Source organism: Hydra vulgaris, chromosome 14 (genome assembly GCF_038396675.1).
Source record: "Hydra vulgaris chromosome 14, alternate assembly HydraT2T_AEP".
Classification (NCBI taxonomy): domain Eukaryota; kingdom Metazoa; phylum Cnidaria; class Hydrozoa; order Anthoathecata; family Hydridae; genus Hydra; species Hydra vulgaris.
This window is the reverse complement of record NC_088933.1, coordinates 12,193,028-12,206,374: the sequence shown is the minus strand read 5'-3', so window position 1 is coordinate 12,206,374 and position 13,347 is coordinate 12,193,028. Positions and strand designations below refer to the sequence as shown.

General features: G+C 27.2%; 1 protein-coding gene and 1 long non-coding RNA gene across 3 annotated transcripts in view; one reads left to right on the top strand and one right to left on the bottom strand.

The window, feature by feature from the left end:
* Positions 1 to 13,347, bottom strand: part of LOC100203970 (alkaline phosphatase) — a 71,612-nt gene that overhangs the window by 49,371 nt on the left and 8,894 nt on the right. For both annotated transcript variants that reach the window (XM_065818243.1, XM_065818244.1), the window contains exon 2: positions 1,498 to 1,737. In XM_065818243.1, coding sequence (XP_065674315.1) covers positions 1,498 to 1,737 — 240 coding nt within the window. The remainder of the gene's footprint in view (positions 1 to 1,497; positions 1,738 to 13,347) is intronic.
* LOC136090433 (uncharacterized) lies at positions 6,804 to 11,623 on the top strand. The gene is made up of 4 exons (XR_010643421.1): positions 6,804 to 7,024; positions 9,720 to 9,935; positions 10,080 to 10,666; positions 10,818 to 11,623. It is a non-coding gene; the product is annotated as an uncharacterized LOC136090433 (long non-coding RNA).

The window sequence follows — 13,347 nt, the reverse complement described above, 5'->3', positions numbered from 1 at the left end:
AAAATTTTGCAAGTGGTTTAGCAGTAGAACCACTATTGATAGACAGAAACAGAAAATATGCTGAAACCAAAATATACAGAAAATTTGGGTATACAAGATCAATATCGAAACTGATTTCGACAAACATTTTATTGAAACTAATACCAAAATTTTTTCCTTGTTCAATTTTATTTAAACTTTTTAAACCAATTTTTTTATTAAAAAAATGTTATCAATGCAAGATTCAAAATAATATACGCACTGCAATGGTTGGATTTTTTGCGGATCTGATATTTTTTAAAAACAGACGGGTATGCGCTATTTACTAATTAAAAGTTTAAGTAGTTTGAGAACGATGGGCTCAAAATTTCATATAGAAATTATGAAATCAGACAAAATTGAAATTTTAGTTTTGTTTTTCTATCAAAATTTTGTTTCTTACCAACTAATTTAAAATTAGAATTAATTAAAAACAGAAATTTCAGTATCAGTTCATATTGAAATTTTGTCCCAAACCAAAACAGAATTTTGGTTGATCACTAACAACCACTATACCACGTGTAAAGGGTGCGAAATATAATCAATCCAATATTATTTACAAACTACATAGCTGTTTGTAAAAAATATTTATATTACAACGTTAACAGTTCATTAAAATATAATTTTAGTTTATGAAAATATAAATTTACCTCTTAAATGTAAAAAGAAAACAAAAACTACAAGCAGAGACAATTTGGTAATTTTAAAAACGCAGTAATTTTTTTTCACTTGATGTTTTTTGTTTTAAACTGATATTGTTTTTTATTCTTGGAAAAAAAAACTGAAACTTACTTGCTAAAATAACTAGAAACAATTAAAAATTAAACCTTATTCAAAAACACTTTACAATTACCAATAAAACTTTTTTTAGTTTGTCAACTTAGAAAAAAACAAAAAGCTGCTGATACTACATGGTTGCAAATTAATGTTGTATTAAAATAATGTCATTTTTATATTTTAATGGCTGAATATCTAATTACCAGATATTCAGCCATTAAAATAGGTCAGCTTACCTGCCATTAAAAAAAAATGTCTTTGCTAGAAGGTTTTTGAATAGAAAGTCTTATTTAAAATTACAATATAAAAATAGAGTGTAAAATTATTGAAATTCATAAATAAATTTAACTCAAAAAATAGAAGTCCTTTGTTACTGTTTTTCTAAATTACTTGTTTCAACACAATTATTTTTATTGTTACTATAATATAAAAAAAAACTTTTATTTATAAAAGTAACAATATTATTATTATAATATTAATACTTTTACACACTACAGTACTTTATCAAGTAAATGTGACAAAATATCCTCAAGTAAACCATATAAGATATTACTAGATTATGTAGGACATACAGACAAACTACAAATATTTATAACAAACATTTAAGATTCTTTATTATGATTTAAGCTAATTAGTAATTGTATTACTGTTTAATAAAACATATTATAATGGTAACCAGATTATAGTAACTATTTACTTTACCTTTCTTTTTTTTCTTTTGCCCATCAAGTATACGAGCAGCTGTTACTGTTGAAGGTCCCATACCATCACCAATAAACAAAATGACATTTTTAGCTTTTTTATTTATTTTCTTTACTCTTAATTTCTTTTTAATTGTTTCTATACCATTTTTAAACCACTGGTTTTCTGATTGTTGTTGAACTATGCCATTTTGAATATTGAAGTCAGCCTCTTTATGCAATGACTTATTGTTAGAATCTTCTATAAATAAATTCACATTTTTCATTACAAAATCTAACACTAACTACACAGTTTACATAAATTAACATTTAACTTTTAATTTCACAATAATAATAACAAAATTCCAAATTCTAAAAATCTAAACTATATAAAAATTATAAAATATAAATCTTATAAATGAAGTTCTATTATATAATAAATCTAATACCGTATAATGGGGGTAATTATTGTCCCAGTTGAAACATTGCATATTCTGACAAGGCAAGTAATTATATTTATGAATTTGAAGGTTTTATTCAGGGGCTATAGCATTACCATGATGTACAAATAATTTTAAATAGAATATTTGTTCTATAATAAAATTTATTTTATTATTTTAAAAAATAAGTTAACCACCCAAGTTAGCCACAACATTTACTTATGCCTTTTTACATAAAAATCATACAAAGCTAAAGTTAGACAACACTAGGTTATATTGGCCACAACTAAAATTTTTAAAATGTATAAATCATCATTTACACATAATGTTCATTAGGTAAACATCTCAAAAATGTTAAAAAATGTGCATTTTGTAGTTACTGGTATCCATTCTTGTACAACTACCAATATATTCTTTGTGCTGCTGGTATAATCATAAGTACCGGTATCTACATCTGCATCATCAGATGGTCAAACAACACTTTTTTGAGCTGAACATCTAGATGCCCCTTTTTTTGTTTCTTGTCTTTTTGTCGTACTTTTTTCCAAAATGCATCTCTTGCAGATGAGATAGAATTGAATCAGCAACTGATGTGTTGACTGATTCATCATTTTCAACACTGTGTGGAATACAATTCAGGACTAGTTCAGGGTCTGTAGGGTTAATTCCAGATTTTCTGAAGCAAGCCTGTATATTCTTAGTAGGGTTGACACTTACAGTATCCATTAGTTGTTTTAGTAGGCCTGGAAATTTGTCTTGCCGAATTGTCTGTGTCTTTTTTTCCTCTAGAATGTTGTAGCGGGTGGCTTTAGGACCAATTTCAGCCCACATGCTCTACATTTTCTGAGCTTTGTAAACAACATAAACTGATAGAAGTTCTCCTGCAGAAGTACCAGAAAATATTATAGAAGTTGCTGATTTAGATTTATCTATAATTTATTTTGGGTATTTTATACCTTTTCAATTATCATTTTTTTGCATTCTGGATAATCTGAAAAGTTTGTCTCACTGTCATTTATTATGTTTTCAGGAGGAATGTCCTTAAGAGTTTCTTTTGAATTTGTAAACCTCAAGCAAGGCATGTCATTATGTTGCTTCATTAAAATTTCAAACCAGCCGATTCCTGGCATACTGTCTTTAAAACAACCAACAGATCTGCCTTGTTTATTGAGATATGTCTTATTAAGCACTAACATGTTTATTCTGTTAAATGGAAACCCCATTCAGAAGTACTTCATCATCACAAAAGGCATATTTCCTGGCAACATGCTTTATCTTATCAGAGGCATGGCTGCTTCTGAATCAAAAGAGAAAGAAAAATACATAATTAGAAAACGTTCATCTACTGTATTCATATTTAAAAGAAAGGTGTGGGAGGGGGTAACAAATATATAAATATTTGTCTTAAAACATAAGCCTACACAAAAAACTAATGCCACTAAATAAACTACACTTTTTTAATACATTTAGAACATTCCAATACAATCAAACAACAAACAAATAAATAGGTTACCCCATTTATTTATTTGTTGATAAATACAATCAATTTATTTTTATTAATTTGTTGATCATTATTTTCATTTACATCATTGTTTGTACATTATTTCACAAATAATGATATTTGTTGGGGTAAAATAGGCCACCAGCCTAGTTTCATATTCAATTAAAAAACACTTTACTCTTCCAGGCCCAAAGTTACCCCAAGAGGCAAAAGTTATTTCATTTTACTGTATTTAAAATATAACTATATTTATAATATAATACTTTTATACTTTTATAATATAAAACTTTTCCAAAAATGATAAAGCTTACTTATACAAAAAAAACTATTGCTAACTATTTTTATCTATTGATTCCTCATTGTTTTTAAATTACAAACTCCAATATTATAGATTTACACCAATATAACTAAAGGCCTTGCAATATAACTAAAGGCCAATATAACTAAAGGCCTTGCAACCATGCAAATGGCACGCCTGACTGCCTATTAAAAATTATGCCAAAATTAAGTTTCCATCATAGTCATATTGAGATACAGGTAAAAAGTGTTGCCTTTATGGTTGTACCAATTACTTATCTGCTAAAAAGAAATTTAATAGTTCGAAGCTCTTACTTTTCTCAACGAAGAAAAACAAATTATAGTGGAATGAAATGCAAATCCAAATGCAAGTTAGATTATTCAATAAACTTAAAAAAATAAAAAGTTAGAAGCAATAAAAAATCCCACTTATCACCACCATCTGCTATTTAAGAACTACCTTTTTGACAAACTCTGACTTATCTTACTCAATCATATTCAACAAGTTCTCCGTGTTTCTTTATTCTTCTTCGTGTTTTCAAAATTTTGCTCAAGATAAACTAGATAAAAACAAAGCAAGTTTTGACAAAATGAAAGTAATCCTTATGATTAACAAAAGAGATTTAGGCATTCCATTGGTGTTATTTATTTTAAAAACACTTCATTTGCAATTACTAGCTCATTCAAAATGGATTCCATGTTTTTTAATAAAAATTAGTGACAATATAAAACTTATTACTATGGTGGCAAATAACATTTCCAGAACTTCTAAACTTATGTTATTTCTCTTTAAGATATTTAAAGAACTTGAATTCTGAATGAAAAGAAATTGTAACTCATAAACATTATCTCCTATGGGTTTATAGTGTTTTAGTTAAAAGATTTACTTTAAGGAGATTTTATAAGGTTATTTTTAGATCTTCTAAGTATTTTGTTAAATCTGAAATTTGTATAACCAGATGCTAGCAGACTACTAACTGCTTTTTGTAAGAACTTTTGTAAGAATAACTTCAAAAATTTCAAAATGAATGAGCAGCATTTTAATGTAGTGAAGAAAAATAGAAAATTTGTTTATTGATGATGAGATTATTATGTAAGACTATATGTTATTATGTAAGACTATGAAAAAATGTTGTTATACCGTGGCAGTACATTATTTGAAAAAATAACAGATAATGCAACTTCTTTTGCAAACTGTAATGAGTGTATTGGTCAATTGTTTATTTGGTGGACCATCCAAGGTGATACTTACAAGTTTGAATTTTTTTTTTGGAAAAATCAAGATTACAATCCAATCAATAAACAAATCAACAGATTAAGTAAATATTATAACATATCATAAAATCAGTATTTTATAAAACATTAGAACATATTTTATATGAAATCTTATCAAAACTGTTGTAACATGGTAAAAAGTTCTCAATGTTAATGAAACAGATACAAAAACTAGATTTAATAATGAATGTTAAGAAACAATTGGAAGTATTAAAGAAATAGGTTAAAAATATTTTAAATTTTTGGCCTTTACAGATCGTTGGAAGCTAAGAAAAAAGAAGAATGAATATATTTGTAACACTGCACCAATGATATAATGGTGCAGTGTTACAAATATATTCATTCTTGCTGTGACATAATGTTGTGGAAGCCATTTATAATTATGGCAAAAAAACTTATTCAACTATATATTTTTAATTTTTCAATGTTAAAATGGTGAATTACTGTTCTATGTATGGTTACACAAATAGATACATAAAAGGAGATGACATATTTTCCATAGATTTCCAGTTCTTAAATAAGAATTATGCAAAAAATGGACAATTGCATTATCCATATTATATATGTGTGAGAAGCTTACTCCATCAAAGCACTCAACTCATATTGAAGTTGTCAAATTGTTCAAAATTTAAAACTGATGACAGAGCAGATTTTTCAGTTTTTGATGGTCCTACTTATCTTTTTCAAAGCCTATGCCTGCTACTTCATCAATTATGTTAAAAACTTTACTACTACAACAGTAGTTTCACTAACCAAAAAAAGATTAAAAAGAAAATAAAGTTTTCACAACAAAAACTATGAGAAGCGATCAAAAGATGAAATCCTTGAAGAATTTACTAACAAGTGCTTAAAATATAATTGATGCTACTCAATTGTAAGCAAATTTTTATTTAAAAAAATTTTTTTCGAAAATATTTCAGGTATATCACTTGATTTTTTCAAAAATCAATTCAATAACCAAAAAATTAATCCTTAAGGTATTTGATACTCAGATGAAATAAAAAAATTTGCATTGAAATTTGGATTTCTACTCTCTGTGTGCTTATAATTTAATAATTCAGTACTTCATAGTTAAAGCATAGATAAAAGAAACTTTTAGTTTGCAATTAATTGCAGTAGGTAAATGAAAAAAAAACTAGCCAATAAACTGTAAGCTCTAAAGAAAAATTATTTTAAAAACAATTTAAACTACAAATATTCTCAAGCTTATCTACAAAATATTCTTTAAGTTACTTTTTGCATGCATTTCTGGCAAAAATGGTTGTAACAATTGTTAATCAGCTTAAATCTTAATTAAAAATAATTCATTTTTGTAACTCAATCATAGCATTAAAACATGCTAATCATCAGGTGTTGGATTCATATTAAGTAGTTTCAATATTTTAGTTAAAATGGAACAAGCACAGTAGCCCAATGTTAATAGCATATGTTACTTTAAATGAAAACTCTCAAGATGTAAATATTAGTTTATTATTTTCAAGATTAAAGTATTAGAAAGTCTAAACTCAATATATAAGAAAGCCTTTTGTGGGCATCTTTGTGGTTATATTTTTACAAGAAATACCATGCTAATAACAGTAAAGTTAAATCGATATAATATATCAATTTAAATTTAATCTTACTGACATTGATATTTCAGTATATAATATACTGTTAATCAAATTGTAGTATTATTTGGTTATACCATTTATCGTATTTTAAAGCATATTTGGCCACCTAAAATTTTTAACTTTTTTGAACGTTTACTCGAAAAATGAGTAGGGACAATCGGCGGGGCGGGGCGGATCGGCGGGGCATTCAAGTAACACGGCACTTTTAATAGTTAGATTTCTGCCAACGAATTCAACCTTAGCAAGCATATTGTTAAATTTTTTTTAAAAGAAATGATTACTCCAGTTTTGACAGGTTGCTTAAATCATCATAAGATAGATTTTATTGCAAATCTTATCGCCAAGAGCAATAATGAAGATAGACCGACTACTCTCGATAATCCTAAGGCAGGCGAAGTTTATGTCATACAAATGAATCATCAAAAGGTTAGGCAGCAATATTTCAGTATACTTTTGTATTATTTGTACTTTGTAAATATATTTGTATACTAAAATAGCATAATGTAGTATATAGCATAGTTATCGGATTATACTAGTAGAAATCAATTACTATGTCTTAATTAAAGTTAGACTTTACTTTAAACACATTTAAAGAAATTATACTTGCAATCTACAATGTAGACCTACATGTAGTTTACAAGACTTTATATATTTTTATTTCTTTTAATATGTTTAAAGTTAAATCTAACTTTACTTAGGCATAGTTTATCCTTTACTTAAGGCTATGCTACAGTATAGCAAGATATTTTATTGATAAATATGAAAGGACATCTAAATGTCATTTAATATTATATAATATAATGAAAATCTTAAAAATATAATATAATGAATCTGCAGATTTTATAAAAAAATCTGCAGATTTTTAAATGACCTTTATACATGCTATTTGAAAGTATCTTTGTTATGATTTTTAAATGCGAGCGCTAATGTCCTTTCAATGTACTTACTTAAAAACAATTATTAGTAGTAGTATATAAAATTTAGCTGTGTGTTAACAGCAAATGAATTGAAAACTCAATTTGATAACTCACTTTTGATAATGCAGGTATATATTAATAAAAAGAATAAAAAGTTTAAACAAAAACCACTTAGAAGACTTAAGACCAAAGTAATTTTGTTTAAATTTTCTATTCTTTTTGTTAGTATTAAAAATTTTTATTACTATTAAAACTTATTAAGTTAATTTTTTTAATACTAAATATTTGTCTAATTTGTTCTTGAAACTGTTTACATTTGTTGACTTGTGGCAATATTGGGGTGTTAGCCAGGAATATATTTTATAATAAACAGGAATATATCTATAAACCCAGTGTGGAGCCCTCATGTAACCCAAATATCTAGCACTAAAATGGGTGAGACATGAATGCACTAAAATGGGTGAGACACTAAAATGGGTGAGACATATTTTCACAGGAATATATCTATAAAGGAATGACAGGAATATATCTATAAACCCAGTGTGGAGCCCTCATGTAACCCAAATATCTAGCACTAAAATGGGTGAGACATGGGTAGCACTAAAATGGGTGAGACACTAAAATGGGTGAGACATATTTTCAAAGTTATAATTTTTTAACTTTGAAAATATGTCTTGCCCATTTTATAACTTTTTATAAAATTAAACTTATGATTTTGTAATGAAAATAAAATTATAATATTTTTTTCTTTTTTTTGAAAGAGAATCATCTCTAACTCAGATAAGACTAAATTTTTTCAGCGAATCCTTATCACGAAAAACCTAGATCTTCCTATATTTATGAACAGTAACGTACTCAATGTACTCATCTACCCTTCTTCTTCTAGGATCAAATCTTACTTTTGATCTTTACCATCTGCTAAGGTAGTATCATGTTTGCTATTTTATTACTCCTGATTCTATTCTTTATCTCTATAAATCTCTATTAATTATAGTACCAAAAAAACATAGAACTTACATCAATGAGGACCTCAAATGTATTATTAATTAGTATAATTACCAGTTTTTGTTATAATGTTTATAACATTATAACAATAACATTGTTGATTTAACAATAAACACAGAGTAATTACTACCTAAGTACAATAAATTTGTGTTTATTGTTGATAATGAAGTTAGATTAAGGTATTAGTCAACTTTATTATCAATCTTAATTAATTAATATAATGTCAATATCATTATTCAATTTATTTTAAATATTATTACATATATGTTCAACATAAATATTATTTATTAGTATGTTATCGTTCTAACTTTATTATCAATCTAAATTTATTACTATATCAGTCTTAATCGTTCCACTAATACATCAAACTTTTTTTCTAATTGACCAATTTGCTTGCTTAATTGTTTATCTTAAAATAAATATGTTTTATGACAAATGGCCTCATGTTGCTATGTAACTTAACATGAGTGCAGTTTTTACCCTCGTGCTGCGCATATTTTGTTACTTAGGGGCAGATTCATAAGATAGAGCATTCTATGCAACATAATATTGTTACGTGGGCAATATTGTAACATGAAGGCAAAATTCGTAGTGCCAGAGCTAGTTAATAAAATGAGACCAACCAGGATTACTACTATTACTACTACTACTACTACTACTACTACTACTACTACTACTACTACTACTACTATTACTACTACTACTACTACTAAAAAAAAAAAAGATATTGAATTATGGGAACTTTAAACCAATTGGGAATTCTACAGTATACTCAGTGCCATTTGGCTGATAATTAGACTAGCTAACACCCTGAATATGTTCCATAAACTTTCTTTTCTGTTTATAATGAATTCGTATCTCGGTATAAACTTGGTTTATACAATTCTAGTTGTCCTGATTATCATCACTTAATGTACATGATGAATTCCAATAATTCTAGCAATTTCCACCTTTTTGCCTGCCATATCTATTTTTATTTTATACTGTGGAACCTTCTAACTGTACAATTGATGAGTTGTTAAACCATGTTTTGGTGATTCTGGCTTTACTTGCTCTTTTTAATTTACTTTTGAAATTCTCCTTATTTGCTGCCAAGTGATATTGCATGTAAATATTGTGGTTGTTTATTGTATATGCAATGTATGTGTGTGTGTGTATATATATATATATATATATTTATTTATATATATTACTTTTAGACGATTGGCGGGCAGATGGGTAAAGGTGGAAGCAAAATGAGTCCAGTAAAATTCCTCGGGGTTTGCCACTTTACACAAAGATCCATTTTGCCACAGTTACACCAACAGGAATTTCAAATGATTTCTAGAAGTTCGTGTACTGTGATCTAAGTCGTACAGATCTTGTTGTTATCCATTACATCAGTAACCACGACCTTGCAGTTTTAGTTCCTCATGGTAAATATATCTTGCATTTTGATAATGGTTTTTGTTTTTATTTTAAAAGTTTTGCTAAGTTTCAAAATTTAATCCTAGTGGCTAAAATAAGTTATTTTGTTGAGATGCCTTGCATGCCTGTAGCATTTTTTTTTTACATGACAGGAAGTTTGGTACTGTGAATAAAAGTTTCTTCAAATCTTTTAAAAAAAAATTATCAGTTCTAAATCAGGTTGCGATTGTAACAGATGGTGAGAGTGAGATTAGCAAAGCAATAAAAAAAGTATTACCAAAATGGAATCTGGTATCTTGCTCTAATCACATTTTGTCTGATATTGAGGTTTGGTTAAAAAAACACAATGCTTGTCATGCAGAAATAGTTGTTTACAAATCTCAAATGCAGGAACTTCTCAGATGTGAAAGTGAGATTTGTTTAAAAGTTAAAATTGATACATTGAGACCTTCTTGGAGCGAAGCATTCTCAATTTATTTTTCTGACCACTTACACTCACGTATTTTAATATCTTATATTGGTCACCTCAGATTTGTTGGTTTAACAGATAATATAATTACAAATAATGTATTGGAATCACTAAATGCTGTCATTAAAAAGTTTCAGGATTGAAAAGAAGCGCCTGTTGATTCAATGGTTGTTGCAATGCATTGCCTTCAAACCTTCTGTTTGATAGAAATTAAGCAAATTTGTATTGATTTTGGACCCTACACTCTCATTGACAGCAATCTCCTAATCAGTATGTCGCATATAATATATAACAACTTGTTTGTTTAAAGATTTATTTATTTTTTCCTTTGATTTTATAATTATTTAGTAAATATTTACAAATATGCGATATACTCATAAGTTAATAATGATGTTTTAAATTGAAAATTTAAATGTTTTAGATAACACAGATGACATACTAAAAGTAGAGAGTCCAGAGCTTGTTATTGCAGAGCTGCAAGCAGCTGCCAATATACCAATGCTTCATCCATACCTCCATCAATATGTGTGCTTTCTAACACATTTAATGTTGTACATATTCCAAGCCTTAAAGTTTTTACAGTCTCTGCACCTGACAGAAATGCACATGTTGTGAAGCTGTATCCAAAGGAAAACTGCACGTGTCCTTCTTTAATAATGTGTTGTCACATACTAGCTGTTAAACGCAGCATTGGAGTTGAATCATAAAATGAAAAATCATAAATTTGACCAAATTGCAACGAAACTCACGGTACATTAAATTACTTTGAGGTGCCTAATAAATAAATAATCCTAATAAACGGGGAAACATTTTAGGAAAATGAGTAAACAATTTACAATATTATTAAACATGAGGCGGTCTAAATAAAATCTGGTTAAATGGGGTAAAAATTTAAATAAATATTTAATATTTGGCATCTCCGAATACAATGTTAGTCGTTAAAAATTTATAATCAAGTATAAATTCTAACCATTGATGACATTTTGGGTTATGTGTTTCAAACAAATGTGATTTATCTTAATATCTAACTTGATTAAATTAGTAAGTGATCGAAGTCCTAGCTAATTTTGAAGGTTTAGCGACCCTGGCAAAACTATAAGGTCACTAGGAGTTATAATCTGGAGCTCTGATATCAATTTTAATACATGTACTTGTCCGATTTATCTTTAAACTTATAATTATATAATAATTTATTTATGTATGCAAACATATATATATATATATATATATATATATATATATATATATATATATATATATATATATATATATATATATATATATATCAGTTATTTAGTTTTGCTTTAGTCATCCGAAGCTGGTAGAAATATATTTCACTGGTTATATATTGTTGTTTTTCGGTAATACAATCATTAAAATTTATAGAGTTTAATTCAAACAATCAAAATATTAGGCGAATCAATAAGTATAAATTGGCGGATCACGTTGTTTTTTGGTAGAATAATTATTAAAATTAAAGGAGTTTGATTTAAACAATCAAAATATTAGGCGGATCAATTAATATAAATTGGTGGATCACGTTGTTATTTGGTAGAACAATCTTTAAAATTTATAGAGTTCGATTCGAACAATCAAAATATTAGGCGGATCACTTGATTTAAATTAGCGGATAACGTTTTTTTGTAAAACAACCATTAAAATTTATAGAGTTTGATTCAAACAATTAAAATATTAGGTGGATCACTTCATAAAACTTGGCGGATCACTTTATTCAAATTGGCGGCTCACGTTTTTTTTTCGTAGAACAAATATTAAAATTTATAGAGTTTGATCCAAATAATCAAAATATTAGGCAGATCATTTGATATAAATGAGCCGATCGCTTGATATAATTGGCGGATCACGTTGTTTTTTGCTAGGAAAATCATTAAAACTTATAGAGTTTGATTTAAGCAATCAAAATATTAGGCGGATCACTTGGTATAAAGTGGCGAATCGCGTTGTTTTTCGTAAAATAACCATTAAAATCTATAGACTTTGATAGACAAAATATTAGGCAGATCATTTAATGTAAATGTGCGGATCGCTTGATATAAATTGGCGGGTCACTTTGTTTTTTGAGTTCTTCAAATTTATAAGATATCATAAAATTATATAGTTTTTTTGTTGTTCAATAAAATTATAATATGCAAATACCTTCTAAATATTATATTTTTTAATGAAATTAAACTATATCTGAATCTTTTTTTTTTTTTTTTTCGTTCATTTAATGAAATATGACTCGCTTTAGTAACGTGTAAATGATCTGCCCTTCTGATCCGCCCCGCCGTTTGTACCTACTCCGAAAAAATATATTCCGTGAAGTTGTTCGGCAAAGTCAGAGTTAGCGAAATCGTGGAATTAACGTGACTTTGTCAACGTTTATGTTCGAAGAAGAGCTTTAGATGTTATAATTTTTTTTTGCTTTAATTTCTTATAATGTTTAAAGTAACTTTTCTCTTTTTCATATGGTTTTTAAAACTTTTTTATTGCCCCTAGTTGTGAATTTGAAGAACACCATTTTTGAGTCTTTATATCAATTCCGCTTAATTTAATTTTAGTTAAAAATTTTTGAAAAAGTGCCTTAATTTACGATAGATCCTAGATTTAATCTGTTCTAATACATATTGATTGATTATAATTGTCAAAACATAACATTTCTATCAATTTTTACAAAAGTATGAGAATTCCGACCAAAAAAGAGCTTATAATTAAGAAAAATTGCCAATAAACAATCAGAACAGATCATAATATTAAACTATAATGTTCATTTTACCTAAAAAAACATATTTATTTAAAATCTAATTTAAATTTGAACAAGCAATCGTGATTTTAAGGTTGGTCTGGTTTTTTTTTGCTACAAACATTTTTATTTTGTGTTACAGCAAAATTTATAATTTAAATTTTTTTTTTCGTTTCTTCCTAATTTATAAACCTGATTATTTAACGGA